The sequence below is a fragment of the Natator depressus genome, chromosome 7 (assembly GCF_965152275.1).
Source record: "Natator depressus isolate rNatDep1 chromosome 7, rNatDep2.hap1, whole genome shotgun sequence".
Classification (NCBI taxonomy): domain Eukaryota; kingdom Metazoa; phylum Chordata; order Testudines; family Cheloniidae; genus Natator; species Natator depressus.
In genome coordinates this window covers 5,906,515-5,925,330 of record NC_134240.1, presented here as the reverse complement: position 1 = coordinate 5,925,330, position 18,816 = coordinate 5,906,515, and the positions used below count along the sequence as shown (strand labels likewise).

The window sequence follows — 18,816 nt, the reverse complement described above, 5'->3', positions numbered from 1 at the left end:
GGGGCAGTGGAAGGGGCAGGCCGGGAGCGGACGAGGGGCAGGAGGGAGTGGAAAGGGGCAGTGGAAGGGGGCAGGGAGCGGACGAGGGGCAGGAGGGAGTGGAAAGGGGCAGTGGAAGGGGCAGGGAGCGGACGAGGGGCAGGAGGGAGTGGAAAGGGGCAGTGGAAGGGGCAGGGAGCGGACGAGGGGCAGGAGGGAGTGGAAAGGGGCAGTGGAAGGGGCAGGGAGCGGACGAGGGGCAGGAGGGAGTGGAAAGGGGCAGTGGAAGGGGCAGGGAGCGGACGAGGGGCAGGAGGGAGTGGAAAGGGGCAGTGGAAGGGGGCAGGGAGCGGACGAGGGGCAGGAGGGAGTGGAAAGGGGCAGTGGAAGGGGGCAGGGAGCGGACGAGGGGCAGGAGGGAGTGGAAAGGGGCAGTGGAAGGGGGCAGGGAGCGGACGAGGGGCAGGAGGGAGTGGAAAGGGGCAGTGGAAGGGGCAGGGAGCGGACGAGGGGCAGGAGGGAGTGGAAAGGGGCAGTGGAAGGGGGCAGGGAGCGGACGAGGGGCAGGAGGGAGTGGAAAGGGGCAGTGGAAGGGGCAGGGAGCGGACGAGGGGCAGGAGGGAGTGGAAAGGGGCAGTGGAAGGGGCAGGGAGCGGACGAGGGGCAGGAGGGAGTGGAAAGGGGCAGTGGAAGGGGGCAGGGAGCGGACGAGGGGCAGGAGGGAGTGGAAAGGGGCAGTGGAAGGGGGCAGGGAGCGGACGAGGGGCAGGAGGGAGTGGAAAGGGGCAGTGGAAGGGGCAGGCCGGGAGCGGACGAGGGGCAGGAGGGAGTGGAAAGGGGCAGTGGAAGGGGGCAGGGAGCGGACGAGGGGCAGGAGGGAGTGGAAAGGGGCAGTGGAAGGGGGCAGGGAGCGGACGAGGGGCAGGAGGGAGTGGAAAGGGGCAGTGGAAGGGAGCGGGAGCGGACGAGGGGCAGGAGGGAGTGAAAAGGGGCAGTGGAAGGGGCAGGCCGGGAGCGGACGAGGGGCAGGCCAGAGGCGGGGCGGGCCGGGCTAGGAGCCCGGGGAGGCGGGGAGGGAGCCGGGGAGCGAGTGGGAGGCAGGCGGGGCGCTGGCTCGCCGGGCTGCGGGCGCGGGGCTGTGCCGGCCGCGCTCTCTCGCACACGGGCGGCGGGGAGCCGCAGCCCCGGGGGCCGGGCGCTGCCATGTTCAGCCGGGGCTCTCGGAAGCGGCTCTCCGGCAGATCGGTGAGTGCGCCCTGCCCGCGCCCCCGGCCGGCTCCCCGGGGTCCGCTGCAGCCGGGGCTCGGGGTCCGACACCTGCTGGCGGGGAGCGCCCGGCGCTGGCCCCGGGGCAGCCGCCCTCCCTGGCCCCGGCGCGGTGCGGGCTGCGGCGAGCCCGGGCCGCCCCCCCATGCTGCCCCCCGGATCCGAGCCGCTGCCGGGAGTCCGCACTGCAGGTGCCGCAGAAGGAGGCTCCCAGGCACGGACCCGGAGCCGCATCCAGCGGGGCTCGCTCGCCTTTGTCCGGGGCGAGCCGTCCGGAGGCGCCGCCTGGCCCGTTCATTTCGCCGGGGCACCTCCCAAACCCACCTGCTTTAGGGTCACCTGGGTGGGAGCAATGCGCTCCGATCGGAGCCCTGGCCAGCAGCGGGGGGAGGTGGGGTGGAAAGACTCGGGTTTAGGGTTGGAGGGGGAAACACGTTGCTTTGCTTTCTTGTTTGTTGTTGTTTTTTAAAGCTGACTGCCTTGGGCGAGCCGGAGAGAGGACAGCCTTGCAACGCATGTGGGGACCAGTGCCCGGGGTTTGCGTTGCATAAATGGAGGTAGGACCCCCTGAATGTTTTAGTTTCCTAGTTAACTGAAACAACGGCAGGCCACAAAGTTCACTGAAGGGATGCAAAAGGGGGTGATTTGTGCGGGTGAATTTCCTCACTTTTTTTTTCCACCTGAAGGATCAAAGAGGAGATGCAGCAGGGGGTGTGCCATTCAGTGAGGCTTGTGGCCCTGGGAGCTACCTTTCCCATGTGTGAACAGCCATGCTTAGCTCAGTGTCCTGTGGCTGGGGTTTCATTCTCCTTTCACTGAGACAGTGCTTCAGAACTTTTACAGTTCATCTCCAGTTTGAAAATGTCACCGTGGGTTTTTTTTTTAATTTATATAAATCAGCTGTGAATGTTGAATTGTGACCCTAGCTCCCCTACCTGTCATGTTTGGCGGATTGGTCTTCTTCATAAGCAAGTTGCTTCCCTCCTGGGGCACAGGTGGAGTTGTGATATTAGGCATTGGGATTGTAAAGCACTGAAATTCATCCTACACCCAGAGCAAGAGGAACACCAACATTTCTAAGCACTTCTTCCCTCCCCCATTCTGTGCTAGACTGATGGTCCCTGGCTGCTTGTTTCTGAACTGCCCACTCAGCTGCCACTGCTTGCTACATGCCCAACTCATCTTTGTTGCTTCTGCCATCCCCCTGACAGTTGGGTGTCCCTCATCAGATGGAACTGCAGACTCAAAATGAGGGACATGAACGACATGATGCTGGAAGTAGCTGGGTTAATTTATTTGGCATGAACGATGCCTGGAATAAATTGTCTAGGAAGGTTGTGGAATCTCCATCATTGGAGATTTTTAAGAGCAGGTTAGACCTGTCAGAGATGGTCTAAATAATACTTAGTCCTGCCCTGAGTGCAGGGGACTGGACTAGATGACCCCTCAAAGTCCCTTCCAGTATGTTTCTGTGATTCTATATCCTCAGTTTAATCCTGTGTTTATATCCTACTGACAATAGTGAAAGCCAAGTACTGCAAGATCTGGGTAGGACGGAGGCAAATCTGGGTCCAAACTGAGGCAGGATACTAAACATCAGGCAGGATATTTCCTCTCTTCCACTCCAGCCTGCCCCTTACTGGGCGTTTCTCAATGTAGAAATGAGCAATTATGCCCCACGTCCCAATGTCTGTCCCGTACGGCAGGTTTGAGGGCTACGGGCAGCCTTTTCCCATGGTGACTGCTCTCCTGGCTGCACGCCCCAACCTTTGGCGGAAGCAGTGTGCCCAGCGCTTGCTCTTGTTCTCTTGAGGCAGCTGCCGTGTCCTGCTGCTTTTCCCATACTCTGCATCCGCCACATTTGCGTCATAATATATTTGTACAGTCACCCCGTGCATCTTTTTCCAGGGGTTATACAAGGCTTTTGTTAGCTGTCAAAGGCATCTTCAGATCTCAGGTTTGTGGTACTTGGTATTGTCCCAGAAGCTTGCAAGGTGCTTCATAATGTCAGAAAGAGGCAGGGAGACCTTATAAATATGTTACATGAAGATGGAGGCACCTCTCAAGGTTACCGTCTCTAACCATCACAAATCGTTGTGCGGGGTCCAGGTTTGGTTTTCATTATGTAAAAATCTGCAGCTACTTCTCAACATCTTGGCAGGCCATTTTTTCCCTGATGTCACAATCTGGTGATGCTGTTTTGCCACCACCAATGGAATTGCACTCATCTCGGTGGATGAATGGTTTGCCATCAATTTGCACTAACATGGCAGCAGCCGCCCTCTCTCAAAATTTCCAAGCCTTACGGAGGGATTCTGGCAGACTGGGAGTGAGATGGTGTTGGCTCTAAAGGAAAGGCTGCCATATCAGTGGAGGGAGTTATCTCCTGCATCCTAACGGAAGGCCTGATTCTGATCTCTCTTTCACCAGTGAATGTCAGGAGTAAATCCACTGAAATCAGTGGGCCAGATTCTGACTCCTGCTCCAGCTGCTTTCTAATGCTCTAGCAATGCAAGGCAGTTAGCTACCTTGTTTAACATTGGAGCTTCCGCATTGCCTCTATTCTAGCCAGTGCAGGGATGTTCCCAAGGACATGGGGTGTGTGGCAATTGTACTGCACACTCTGGCTGTCCCTGGCTGCTGGAATAAGAAGAACTAGATAAGTTCAAGGTCAAAAAAGACCCTGATGAGTACACGGCGGATAGGTCCATCAATGGCTATTAGCCAGGATGGTGTCCCTGGCCTCTGTTTGCCAGAAGCTGGGAATGGGTGACAGGGGATGGATCACTTGATGATTACCTGTTCTGTTCATTCCCTCTGGGGCACCTGGCACTGGCTACTGCCGGAAGACAGGAGACTGGGCTAGATGGACCTTTGGTATGACCCAGTCTGGGCGTTTTTATATTCTTATGTTAATAGCCCATGTGCATAAGTTAGAACCTCTTTTAGCTGTTTTGTTATACTGGTGACTGTACCAGCTCCCATATAATTATTTTTAATTGCCTAAATGTATGAATATATAATCAAGTAAAATGAAGCCAGCTAATTTGCCTACTTAAATAAATATATACAGTGGACATACGTTCATTTTTACTTTTGAGAGGTCTGTTCTCCCATTAGTGCCTAGGACTTATAAGTAGGCAAATATTAATAACAGTTACTTTTGTAGGTCACACACTCACAGGAGAATAGACCTGCTGAATATGGAAAAAAGTATATTTAACTAGTACTGGGGATGTTCATGAACATATTAAACCGCTGGGTGAAATTGAAAGAAACAATAGTTTTCAAGGGGCTGTACGGATTAAGGATACAAGCCCATATCAATTAACCACTAGAGGTTCGTAAGCCTTTTTGTAATCCTTTAACAGTGTACTTTTGCTGATAAATGTAAATTGGTCTTGGGCTTCAAAGATGGGAATTTACAGCATAGATCAGGGACAGAGGAATTTATAAGCATGCAGACACTGAAAGTGGAATTCATCACAGTTGCTGAGGCAAGCTTTGTGTTTTATAGATAATTATGTGGAATTGTGTGTTTTCTAATTAACTGCAGTTTGGGGCATGATCTATATGTCCATGTTAACAAGCAAGCAAAGTTGTGTCCTGTCAGATCTCAGAGATTTTTATGCTTTTACATTCATTGGAAAGTCACTTTTTTCAGGTATGGGGTTGATTTTGATTATTGATTGAAATGATCATTCTTGGAAGCATATGCATGTTTCCTGTTTGAAGGAAACCATTCATAAATAAATCCTATTCTTCCAAACTATTTCTGCCTTCCGAATAAGACCACCATGTCTAATTTAGAGGAGGTGAAATAATAATTTAAAAGGAAAGGGGTTTTCAAAAAATCTTGATTTATCATGATGAATGAATTGTTGTAATCGTATCTTTACATTACAATGTCACATTCATGGAAGCTTGTGGATTTTCTCTGTTAATGTGCCAGCATTTTTAATATATATTTCAATGGATCCAAGTTAGAATAAATCATATGCAACATATTCTTTAAATTTGGGTCCTTATATATGCACAATACCCATATGAAGCCCATGGAAGTTTGTGCGTCACTGATCCCCCATGTAAATTGAGAATTTAAATTTTCAGTTTGCAGTGATTTCGCAAAAAGAGAAGAAAAACAGGTTTCAGAGTTGCAGCCGTGTTAGTCTGTATCCGCAAAAAGAAAAGGAGGACTTGTGGCACTTTAGAGACTTATGCTCAAATAAATTTGTTAGTCTCTAAGGTGCCACAAGAAAAATAGACTATTTTATTTAAAAGAATCAAGACTGAATTTAGTCATCACCAGACATCAATTCTGCACTGCAGTCCTCCAAAGACATAACTGTCAAACAGTAGCTTCTGTAACCTGCAATTTCTCAGTGGTCTTGAACAGCAAAGTGACTTTTTACTTTAATAACATGATTTTTTTAATTACAGTAGACTGTGAACTAAAGATATAAAAAGACAAATATTTGTGTATGGCCATGTTCCTGAAAATTACCAGTAATGTAAACAACAGATTACTCATTCAGTATTTAATATAGGCTGGTACTTGAAAGGTGGCGTTGTGTGAGAAAGTGAAATCTTATTCAAAAAAATCTCCAACTCCTTAGGATTCTGGTTGCTGTTTCCTAATCAGATCTGCATTACATTAAACTACTTGCCATTCAGCTTGTTAACAAGCTTTGCATTAAATAAAGCTGTCACTGGAGTTGAGTGAATGAATAGCCATTAGAAGTGTCTTATGCATAATGTCTGGCTGAAGAAAAGCCTGCAAAAGAGGTGGTCAGGGGAGAGAAAAGGGAAGGGAATTTATTGCCTATTCCTAATGCAATTAGTATGAATATGCAAACCTTAAAGGTGACAAATGGGTACCAATCAGGACAACAGATCATGCTGCTTTTGCCACCCTGAAGTTTTCGATAGTCCTTTCACATGGACATTGGAGAAAGTTATACTTGAAATTGCTTTTCGTACCGCTTTTAAAATATACTGTTGAATACAATCACGCATACTGCCACACGTTGCCTGATTTTGGTGTATCATCTACAGCCCTGTATTGTTTAGATGTTTCCCCTTTCAGAGAGTCTTTTCACCATCAGTGACCCTCACAATTCAAACACCCCTTTTATTCCCAGCCCCCCCCAGTCCCCCCCCCACAAAAAACCCCTACTCCAAGCAGTTTTAACCTCATAATTTCTCCATGCATATTCATCTTACCATAGGCCTGATCCAGTAAAGAACTGATGGGATCTAATTTAGTTGTTACCCGTCAAGACAGAGATCTTGGCGTCATTATGGATAGTTCTCTGAAAACATCCACTCAGTGTGCATTGGCAGTCAAATAAACCAACAGAATGTTAGGAAACCATTAGAAAAGGGATAGATAATAAGACGGAAAATATCATAATGCCTCTGTATAAATCCATGGCATGCTCACACCTTGACTCCTGCGTGCAGTTCTGGTCACCCCCATCTCAAAAAAGAGATATTAGTACTGGTACAGAAAAGGGAGACAAAAATGTTTAGGGTTATGAAACAGCTTTCATATTAGGAGAGATTCAAAGACTGGGACTGTTCAGATTGGAAAAGAGACAAAAGAGGCGATTCGATAGAGGTCTATAAAATCATGACTGGAGAAAGAGAATAGGCAAGTGTTATTTACCTCTTTAAACCGTCATTTACTTTCAAACTAGGGGTCACCCAACAAAATTAATAAGCAACAGCTTTAAAATAAACATAGGGAAATACTTCACACAACGCGCTGTCAACCTATGGAACTCGTTGCCAGGAGATGTTGTGAAGGCCAAATTATAACTGGGTTCAAAAATAACTAGATAAGTTCATGGAGGAGAGGTCCATCAGTGACTACTAGCCAAGATGGTCAGGGACACAATCCCATGCTCTGGGTGTCCTTAAGCCTCTGACTGTCAGAATCTGGGAGTGGATGACAGGACAGAATTGTCCTGTTTTGTTCATTGCCTCTGAATCATCTGGCACTGGCCACTGTCATAAAACAGGATACTGGGCTAGATGGACCATTGGTCTAATCCAGTATGACCACTCTTATGTTCTTAAATGGAGAAGTGCCAGAAACTCCATTAAGCCCACTAGAGACTTCGCTGTTGCTATTGATTTTACATGGAAGGCGCCCAGACACCATGCTGACAGGTGGCAGTATAAAACCCTGAGATAGATAGTATTTTTAAAATTAGCCAAACTCTTGCAGAAAATCTTTGTTGCCATAGTTATGCTTCTCATTTGCAAGAGCTTTAAATAGTAGTAATAAATGTGCCATAAAAATGATGCTAATGCTTTTAGTTTTTGACTGCCACTGTGAAATCACATTTGTGTTGTTTATTGAATTCTTGTCCCTGTAACATGTGGTGACATTTTCCCTCCTAAGTCATAGTTTGATGGTCAAGAGTTCCGCTTCTCCTCAAGGAGCCTGTTAAAATTGTTTTACAGTCTCCATAACTTTGGCTTATGTTTATGTAACAAGCATTGCCCAGTACTTAAAAAGATACTATAAAGCAGAATCTTTAAAAGAAGGGAAACCATTTGTTTCTCAGTTTGGTAATATTTAACATTAATGAATGAAATCCTGTGGAGAGAACTGTTGAAAGCATTCACTGTGCTTATAAAGCGTACAATGCCTCAAGGAAAGAGGACCCTAGATTTATATAAAGGTTGCATGATTTAGTGGACAGAGTACTGGATTGGGAGTCAAGACACCTAGTTGCTGTGTGATCTCAGGGAAATCACCTAGGCTCCGTGTGGTGACAGGCCCAACCTTTGTCTGCTTTACTTCGATGGTAAATTCTTTGTGGGTAGGGACTGTCTCTTACTGTGTGTTTGTACAGTGCCTTGTCCTTGATCTCAGCTGAGTCCTCTAGGGCAGTGGCTCTAAACCTTTCCAGACAACTGTACCCCTTTCAGGCATCTGATTTGTCTTGTGTACCCAAGTTTCACCTCAGTAAAAAACTACTTGTTTACAAAATCAGACATAAAGATACAGAAGTGTCACAACACGAGTACTGAAAAATTGCGTACGTTCTCATTTTTACTGTATAATTATAAAATAAATCAATTGGAATATAAATATTGTACAGCATATAGAGCAGTATAAACAAGTCGTCGTATGCATTTTTAGTTTGTACTGACTTCGCTAGTGTTTTTTAATGTAGCCTGTTGTAAAACTAGGCAAATATCGAGATGAAGTGATGTACCCGTGTACCCCGGGGTACATGTACCCCTGCTTGAGAACCACTGTCCTAGAGACTAACATACCATTAATAATTAATAAAATAACTAGTAATTCTATATTTGTGCATAACCCAAATCTGCATATATTGGAGTCACATTCTTCCCTGGAAATGTACACTTCCCTGGCCAGCTTTTGGTCTTCAGTTTGATTACTGGTGCAGCTTCCACAGGGCAGAAACAACAATGTTTTCAGTGAGGCACATGAATGAATAACAGTGAATTCTGAAGCATTTGTCTCTGGTTTCATAAAAAAAAAAAAAAAAAAAAAGAGAGAAAATACAGATTATTGCTTCCATATGTTTTCAGCCTTTTTACACTGCTTGCAATTGTTTCCTTTCATGAATAACATGCTTTGCATCTCTGTCTCCTTTAGAATTCAGATATTCTACACATTCTTGCATTTTTATTTCTACGGCTTTTAGTTTGGAGACCATGAGCATACCCTACACAATCTTATCCTGTATGAGCTTCTGTTCGTATCACTTCCATTGCAGCAACTCAAGGCCATGTTATCTTATTCAGTTTTTGTGGTGGGTTGCTGAAATAGACAAAACTGTACCGGTGGGAAGAATATTGAACCTAATGACTGTGAATACCCTTCCACTCTCATCTCCAGAAGCCATTCCTTGGACTTGCCATGTGTTCGGGGGTTCTACAGGAGTGAGTAATAAAGGGTCTCTCTCATGGAGCGCTGTTCTACGTGATATTATATCCTCTGCAGTTAATGTTGAGTCTATCAGCATTAATTTCTGCATGTTCTTGCTCTACACCGTTAAATGCCTTGGAAGCCCAGGCTCTCGGACCCTGCAAGGTGGGAGGCTCCCAGAACTCAGGCTGCAACCCAAGCCCGGAAGTCTTCACTGCAATTAAACAGTCTCGTAGCCAGAGTCCCATAAGCTTAAGTCAGCTGGCATTGGCCAGCCACAAGTGTCTAATTGCAGTGTAGACATACTATAGATACATTGGAGTTGCTGCATTAGCCCATTGACTTTACGTCAGGACTTAAATTGTCCCATTGGGGTTAATTTTATCTCCACATACCTGTGAGAATTTATATTTGTTTGTTTCTTTTTTAACTGTATGTATGTATTATAAAGCCCTGGAAGAAAACTAATGCCCTGACATACAATAAACATAACGAGGAGTCCTTGTGACACCTTAGAGACTAACAAATCTATCTCTAAGGTGCCACAGGGACTCCTCGTTATTTTTGCTGATACAGACTAACATGGCTACCACTTCAAAACCTGACATACCATAGTAGTCGTGTCCAGCTCAAATGACCGACCAAATGTAAATTAATGTATTTTTATTGAACACTATAAAATGCTTCTAAGAAAAACATTTACTTTTAACATACTTTTGTCTTCAGTTATTGTAAAACTGATCCATCAACTGCTAAGCCCTAAAAAGGGGAAAATAACTTTCTTGCCAAAGCTGAAGTTCTTCTTCAGCCTTCTGTTCTGAGACACAAACTAGAAACTAAATTGTGGTGCTATTGAGCGATACAGACAAAAACCCTCATTTAGCAAGATACTTATGCACGCATGTAACTTTAAGCATGTGAGTTCAATGGTCCCATTTACTTCCATGTGTTAGGTTAAGCATGTGTAGATGTGTTTGTAGTATTGGGACCTAATTTATTATTTTGTGACTTCTCTCTGTAAGTTTTCATAGGAAAAAACAGTGTTAATATGATTGATCTCTCTATGGTACTTACATGGGCCTCTGTGCACCTCACAATTTTTAATGTGTGTGTCCTTACAGCACCCTGTGAGGTAGGGAAGTATGAGAGGTGTGATTCCTGAGGCATAATCTATCTCCTGGGTTGTTGAGGAGTAGATGGATTTGAAGGCATCTCACATATTTCCTCATAAGAACCTGCCTTTGGTGACGTCCCAGTGCTCTGTAGCAAAGCTCCCTTCTGTAGATGATTAAGAGATGGAAGATCATGGGCTCTTTTGTCAAAACAGTCTTTCTGCTTCCACTTCTGATTTTCTTTCGTCTTCCGGACGGCTTCATTGGGATGAGATTTCAGGAAGTTGGTGAATTAAGATCGGATCCTTCTTTCCATTAACTGCTGAGCTGGAGAAAAGCCATTCTCCAGAGGTGTACTTCAGTAAACCAGTAAAGTTTATACAAATCACCCCCACTGTCAAAAGTTTTCTTTGTAAAGTTCTTTACTTTCCATTTAGACCTTTGCACAAGTCCATTTGATTGGTGGTAATTTGGACTTGAATTTTTGAGATGAAAATCCCCATCTCTGGCAAATTGCCTAAAATCTGCACTGGAAAATTGGGGCCCGTTATTGCGAAAGACATCATCTGGAATTCCATGTCTGGAGAAGACTTACTCTTAGTACTGTGCAGTGTGCAAATTTCTGGATGCCAAGAACAAGAATCTGTGACTATTAAATAATTCTTTGATTACCAGGTATAAATCAGTGCCTGCCTTCTCATAAGGCCTTTGTGGAACTGGATGAGGTTTCAGTGGCTCTGCCTGTTAGCATGGCTTGTTTTTCAATATTGCACCTTTTCCCCAAGGATCTCATAGCCTTGGCTCCTAGCCTCTCTCCTTTTTGGGGTGCCAGGAGAAAAAAATGGTAGCAATTACATTTTGTTTCATGCGGTTCTCCTGCAGCAATGACGTTGATGCTTCAGATAATCTGCCTACTGGACCAAGTTCTCAAGGGGCCTGGAGGGAAGGCAGTCAGTTTTCTTATTTCTTCTACCCCCTGAAGATGAAGGGTTCTTGCTGTGCTGAGTAGGCATTGCCTCCTACGAGTAATTGAGAAGACATGTTTTACCCCTTAGGTTGATATTAATTTGTATTGCTTAGAATCCACAATCCGGAATCAAGGCTGTTTTGTGCTAGGTGCATGTAAATGAAGTAATGCTTGGTATGAAAAGAACTGATCAGCAGCAGTTGGCGAACTTGTGAAGTGGGAGAATTTTGTTTGGGAAGGGTGGTTGCTTTGATCAAAGTTTGATCTGAATTCTACAATATTCTATTGTGCACTTGTTGAGGGGATTCAGCTGGTAGATGGATTTGAAGGCATCTCACATATTTCCTCATAAGAAGTCTTTGGTGAAGTGCTCTGTAGCAAAGCTCCCTTCTGTAGCTCTGTTGCAGATATTGTTCTAATTTTCAAGTCAGGTTTCTGATTTGCATAGTAACAATGTGTAGTTGGCTACCTGCTACCATTTATTTCCTGACAGGGCCTGGGCCTCGTATTTATCATCAGCACTTCACGTGCCCCATGGCTCAATGAGAGATGAAAGATTAATCATGGAAGGGGCTGAGTACCCTCAGTGGGAGCAATCTCTTGAGAAGCATCCAATGTTTCAGAAGCAGAGAGCCATCCTGGATGGTGGAAGTTAGTACAGCCATCACTGACCAAATATTTGTGTGATCAAATAGCCCTTCATTCATTCAGATCACTTGAACATTGGCTGTAGCTGACCCTGTTTATTTAACGGTTCATATTCTTATGGTTTGATGGTTTTCACAGCTGATCCTTTGCCGGAAGTTTTCTTACAGCGACATTTGTAGCCTGTTGAGAGGTGTTTTGTCAAGGGAGCTATTCCTCTAGGATAGCGATTCTCAAACTTCATTGCACTGCAACCCTCTTCTGACAACAAAAATTACTACAGCACCCCAGGAAGGGGGACCAAAGCCTGAGCCCACCCAAGCCCTGCCACCCCGGGTGGGGGTGGGGGCAAAGCCCCATTGCCCCAGGCTGGGGGGCCAACGCTGAAGCCCAAGGGCTTCAGCCCCAGGCAAGAGGCCTGTAACCTTCGCCTCAATGCCCAGGACTGAAGCCCTCAGGCTTGGGCTTTGGCTTTGGCCCTGGGCCTCAGCAAGTCTAAGCCAGCCCTGGCAACCCCATTAAAATGGGGTCGCGACCCACAGTTTGAGAACCACTGCTCTAGGATAGCAGAGTGTTTTTTAAACTAGCAATTCAAGATCCCCCCCCCCCCCCCAATGAAAAGATTCAGAGTAATACTAGTGGGTTGGTGAGAAAAATACCTAGGTACAGAGAAGAGAAACACAGCTAAAAATTAAAAGGGTGTACAAAGACGTCTAAAGGATGTGATTTACTGAAACAGTGTTTCTCAGACTGTGGTCCACTGGTGGCCCTCCCAGCACTCGGTGGAGAGCCCTGGAGAGCTGTCAGCCCACATGATGCTGGCAATTTTTTGTTTCTAGGTGCCACATTGTGACAAAGTCAACTAAAAATACATACAGTATTTCCCCAGTATTACTTTTCACTGGAAATAATGGCTGTAGTTGCCACCAGGACATTATGGGATAACAAATAGGAAGGAGCGGGTGTCTGTGGCATTGTCAGTGGGAGATGTCCACGAGACAACTTTTCTCTCTATTAAGATATGGTCCACGTTGCAAAGATGTTTGAAGGCCTCTGATATAAGAGATGGAAGATTTGATTCTTCTCCCACTTATGCTGCTGTAAATTGGGAATTACTCCTGTGAAGTCGCAAGAGACGGGATGTGGCTGGTGTAAAACTGGTGTCACTCAGAGCAGAGTTGGATCCTGATTCTCTCCTGGCTAGTAGAAGCAGTTGAGATTGTCTCAGGTGTTCTTGCTGCCAATTCCCAGGAGTGAATTTTCCAGGATAAGGTCTTTTTCCTTAGACTTGAAGGTCCTTCAGTGTGGCACTCTCTTCCATAAAAGAAGGATGATCTTGTGGTTAAGCCACAGGGCTGGTAGTGGGGTGGTCTGGATTCAATTCCAGATCTCTTCTATGGTGCTTCAGTTTCCCATCTGGACAATGAAGATAATAATACTTCCTTTCTCCCACTCTGTTTTCTCTTCACTTTGCAAGCTCTTTGGGAAGGGAACCACATCTTTGCACGTGTGGGTGGGTATACACACATATACAGTGCCAAGCACAATAAGTCTCTAGGTAATTGTCTGTAATGCTATAATAATTAATAACTTCCTCTAGTATTCTGACAGAGTCCTGGTGTGGTTGTCCTTAAGCTGGTAAGGCGTACACATTTTGTTAGGCTTTTAGTTGGCCTTAATTACACCAGCTTAAGGGCTTGATTGTTGCAGTTGTCATTTGGCTTAGTGGCTCATTGTAGTGCAGCTGTGGTTTATTGCCATCTATAGGTGAGTACGTTGTGGTTTTTTTAATGTTTATTTAAATTTTCTTATTCTGTAAATCAACTTTGTGCCTCAGGGTGTGTCTACACCACAAAGACAGGTGTGATTGCAGTGCATAGTCGAGCCAGCTTTCGTCCAGTTGGCATGGGTAGCAGTGGTGGTGAGGATGTGGCCCATGCAGGCTTTGGTGCATGCTAGCTGCCCCATTCCAAGCCCGCTGGGGACCGTAAGTACTTGGGTTTTTGGCCTGCTCCGGGTTCTGCACTCTCTTGTCTTCACTGCTATTGTTGCCCATGCTATCTAGATGAAAGCTAGCGGGAGATATGCCTACCCACGCTGCAGTCAGGCTTCATTTGTGGCGTAGACCTATCCTGGGAAGCCTTGTGGTCTAGTGGAATCAGCACAGGACTGGGAGCAGGGAACTCATGGATTCTAATTCTACTTGACTCACTGTCAGCGTCCAAGAATCCCATACCTTGTGCTTTGTGAGCCCAAATGGGAGCCTGTTAGCTGGGTTGGGTTGTGGCTGGTGGGGAAGGGCTCTGGGACCATTGTGGGAGGGAGTGTACATTGGACCCTTTCAAGAGTGTCCTCCCAGGTGTTCTCACTTGGTCTCCCCCTTCCTACTTTCTACTTCTCAGTTCCCTGCAGGGAGAATACTTCTGGGAACCCCTGGAGCATGGCTGAAGCTGGGAAAGCTACAATGCTGCCCTATATATCTGTTTCCCCACCCAGTAAAATGGGGATAGTAATATTTCTCTGCGAGACGTTGAGGGGGCTAATGAATGTTTTTGTGCAGTGCTCTAATGCATAAGGCCCAATCAAAAGGGCTCAGTATTAGTATCATTATCTCCACCATGGGTGGGGATTATAGCACAAATGGGCATTTGCGCTTTAAGAGAAACTCCTACACCTTCAATAGAGGGCTTATAGTCTCAGAGAGAAGGGACTTTAAAAACCGAAATGTGCTAGTCTAAAAAAGATCACTTTTTTCCTGGCCAGTATTTCACTTTCATACAGAGTCGGGATTCGTTTTCTTAAGACATAAACATTTCTGCAGCCAGATCCTGCTGTAAACCAGTGCAGTATCTATGCTGAGCTCCATCAGCGGAAGTCAGGCTCTTGTCTTTGATTTGTTCCCCGTTACAGATAATTGTTCTCACTTCTTTCCAGAGATTCTCTTCCCTATTCTACTGTTTATCTTTAAAAATCTTTCCCCATTCTTTCAGTTTTGTAATCCATTAATGATTGTATCAGTGAATCACTGTTTTAATAATCTATTATATTCTAATTGACCACAATCTCCTTATAGAAATCTTGGTCCTCTAAGTATATGGAAAAGCTTAAGTATCGGCAAATAGCATCAGCTCAGATTTTTGCCTGATGGTCTCATAATAGCTTGTTTATGAATTTCAACTGTACATTTAATTTTTCTGCCATGAATAACCAGGCAGTTATCACACAGGAAATCAGGGGTGAAGGTTCTGTAAGCAGTGCACCCGACATGACGCTGATTTGTGGTCATTAGCTAACATTTAAGGAATTCGAAATGCTATTTGTAATTTGTCTGATTATAAAGAAAACAAATTTCTGGGTAAGCCATACAGGCATGGCTGTTGCTACATAGACAAACTTTCCAATTAAGTTTTGGTATGTCTAGGTGTACACTGCATGTGCCTTAAAATGCTGTGGCTGTTTATGGGTCTATTGTGCCTTTTTTACACCAATCTAGTCTTCCATTAGTTTCAGTGGAGCTGATCCTCGTTTAGAGCCGTGTAAGGGAAATGATCTCTCAGCTGGAAATCACTCACTTTGTTGTTCACTTGTACTCCCATCCATGCTGCACGGGATGCTCCGCTGCATACAGCCAGATTCTGCAAGGCGCCGACCGCCTCCTACGACGGTCCAATCCCTATCTTCAAAGGGAGCTGAGGACATTGTGTAAATTTGGACTCCAAGCCCTCATTCTCACAGAGCTCTGCACCTACATGGAGTTTCACTGAAGTCAGTGGTGCTCTGTCCAGGCACAGAGAGGTCCATTAAAATTGAGCACCAACCAGGATCGGGGCCTAAGAGAGCAGTAACTGCAGAAGTTAGGCTGGATCTGCAAAAATCACAGTGCACTCTTGCATTAAGCAGAAAGAGCCTGGCTATTTCTTCCTCTGTGTATGGTTCTTACGCTCTGCAGTGATCTGACTCCAAAGCTTGGTGCTTGAAATGCTCAGAATTGCTGCTATTATTATTATTACAACTAAGGAGGGTGGTGCTTCGTACTCAGTCATCACGGCAAATATTTCATTCAGTACCAGTTGCCCTTGTAGCTGCTGCTACAATGATAAAAGACGTAATGGCTGCTCTTGGAGATAAGGAAGCTCTATAAATATAATTACTGAAGTCCCTCTGCGGAGGTGGAGGTGGGAAGCCTGTAGATAGATGAGTCCCTCTGCCTTTATATCTGCAAGGGAAGCTCCTGGGGCACTTTGCTATGCCCTAGAGAAGGGATAAAACTCCACCTAACCAGCATGCTAACCGCTCGCCGCAGCACGCTTTCCAGCCGGTTGCAGCTTCTGGCATACTAAATTGGAGCTGTCTGGTCACAGCTGCGAGCAATTAGCTACCCACCCCACCACCACCACCTTTCCTCCTCCTGTTTCTTGTCACCAACCCGCTGGAATTCATGGGTAAAAAAAGGGAAGCCCCTAGCAAGTTGGGGAGCGAGAATATTAGAGTTTTGAGCAAATCGTGTGTAGTTAGTGAATTGCAGTTGCATTAGCCACTGTGGCTAACAGGTTTACAAAGGGCTGTTGTTCTTACCCACAGGAACAAATTCAGGCTCATCATTCGCTATTGGGAGTTGCACCCAATTACCCAGAGCTGCCAAGGTCTCAAAAAAACTTACAAGTTCATTTCTAAAGCCTTTTCCACAGTAGGCATTTTAGCCCTGGGGTAGCTGAACTAGCGCAAATCTGCACAGATGTGATTTGTACCACTTTAGCTCACCCCTGGATAGGAACCAGGAGAAGTTGCCCAGTGCCCGTTGCGGTGTGGTGGTGTTTGTCATGTCTGTGTTACAGGCTTGCATCAGTGCAATTATGCTGGTGGCTAAAACCCTCAGTGTAGACCAGACTCAAGCTTCAAGCATATGTTTCTTTATTTTTCCATTTCTTCTTGTAGGTCCCATTTTTTTTTTTTAACCGGAACAGGAGCATGTTTTCTAGTTCTGTAGCCAGATATTTCTGAGACCATACGGATGAAAATGATTTCCATGGCAGCAGTAACCATAGGAAACCTTCTGAATGTGTCTTGTTTGGTTCCTGGCTCCTTTATTTTAACTGTGTACTCTGCAAACGGAACAGTGAGTATCACTGGTGTTTTGTGAACATTGTAACCGTGCAAAGGGCCCAGAATATTTGCTGTGCCCCTTGGCTGATGAGCACCTCAAGTCTGTCATTCCTTCAAGTGTACTGGAATGTTTTCGCACAGCTTGGGGGTTGGGGAACCAAGATGTGGTGACTAATTCTCTTTAGCTGGCCAGAAAACCTTTTGTAGGAGGATCTGTTAGAAGAAATGAAGTTTCATAGCTATCGTCTGACTCCTGTGCGCACTCAAGGGGTGCAGAGGACATTGTACGTTGGATGCTAATTGCTCAAGAAAGAAAAGAGAGCTGGCTCCCAGTACCTCATTCCCTTTTGCTATCTTTCTCTGTTCTTTCTGATGCTATTTTAGAAAGATGCTGTGTTTCTGGTACAGCGAGGACGTACTATACGGTAGAACCTCAGAGTTACAAACATCTCGGGAATGGAGATTGTTCGGAACTCTGAAATGTTCGTAATTCAACAACTCATGATGGCGGTTCTTTCAGAAGTTTACAGCTGAACATTGACTTAAAGTACAGCTTTGAAACTTTACTATGTAGAAGAAAAATGCTGCCCTCCCCCCTTTTTTTTAGTAGTTTCCGTTTAACACAGTACTATACTGTATTTGCTTTTCTTTTTGGTCTCTGCTGCTGCCTGATTGTGTAATTCCAGTTCCAAATGAGGTGTGTGATTGACTGGTTAGTTTGTAACTCTGGTGTTTGTAACTACTGTAATTATTATTGTGTATTACTGTGGTGCCTAGAGCCCACCCAAGAACAGGGCCCTATTGTGCTAGGAGCTGTACAAACACAGAGTAACACAGTCCCTGGAGAGCTGACAGTCACCCAGGGTGGGCAAAAGAGATGGAACGTTCACCCTTCAGCAAGGATGGAGAATCTTGATTTAAAGAAAAAAATGTGAAAATGCCATTAACGTGTTTCGTTGAAAATAGACATTCTGTTGAAAGTTTTATCAGGAAATCGAAATAGGGAATGTTTCTCTGGGACCTATTCAGAGGACGGTGTGTCTGCTGCATGGGTACTGCTGCATGGAGAAAACTTGAAGTGAAAAGCAAATCTAGTGCTGGAAATGAAGCTTTTAAATCAATCCTCATAATGAATTGGAAACCACTGGTGCAAGTGGGAATTAGAGCTAGAGTTAGACAGGTCGTTCATGGACAATCCTGGCACTGGAAAAAGGGCAATTGTTTGGAAAAATAAAAAATACTTAGCCCAGCTCTGGGCATGAACATTATGGGGAGGGGAACAGGCACTTATGTTTTGGTATCACCGTTAGCCAGGTGAGGAGGAGGGGAAGATTCCATTAATGATTAGTAAAATTAATATTATTCCATACAGGGCAGAAATACAAATCTTTTCACTCCCTCCCGACCCCAAAAACGTATATTATTATTATTATTTTATTTATTATTTATTTGAATTCTGGTAGCACCTAAAGGGCCCAACCATAGCTCAGGACCCCTTGTGCTAGGTGCTGTGGACACACAGAACAGACAGCCCCTGCTGCAAGGAGCTTACAGTCTCCGTAAATATATATTGCCTCAATGACAAGCAAACAGGTCTGCTCTTTCCTCCTTCCTTCTGCTGTTTCACAAACCACTGTTCAGTTTGTACCTTGGCCATTGCAGGGACAGCCTTCGTGCTGGTAATTCCACACTTGGGCTGCTGTGCAGAAGATCGATGTGTGGAGAGAAGCATGCATAAACTAGTCAGACTAGAGAACTTGGTGGGGTTGGAGGAGGGGTCTTCACTTGTCATCATCTTTCCCTGTCATCTCAGTGTACGCTGGCACAAA

General features: G+C 45.4%; 1 protein-coding gene across 1 annotated transcript in view; it reads left to right on the top strand.

Moving 5' to 3' along the window:
- The first annotated feature begins 1,109 nt into the window (after positions 1-1,109).
- PRICKLE2 (prickle planar cell polarity protein 2) overlaps positions 1,110-18,816 on the top strand; it is a 186,247-nt gene continuing 168,540 nt past the window's right edge. Inside the window, exons 1-2 of the mRNA XM_074957395.1 lie at positions 1,110-1,224; positions 1,717-1,802. Coding sequence (XP_074813496.1) covers positions 1,183-1,224; positions 1,717-1,802 — 128 coding nt within the window. The 5' untranslated portion in view covers positions 1,110-1,182. The remainder of the gene's footprint in view (positions 1,225-1,716; positions 1,803-18,816) is intronic.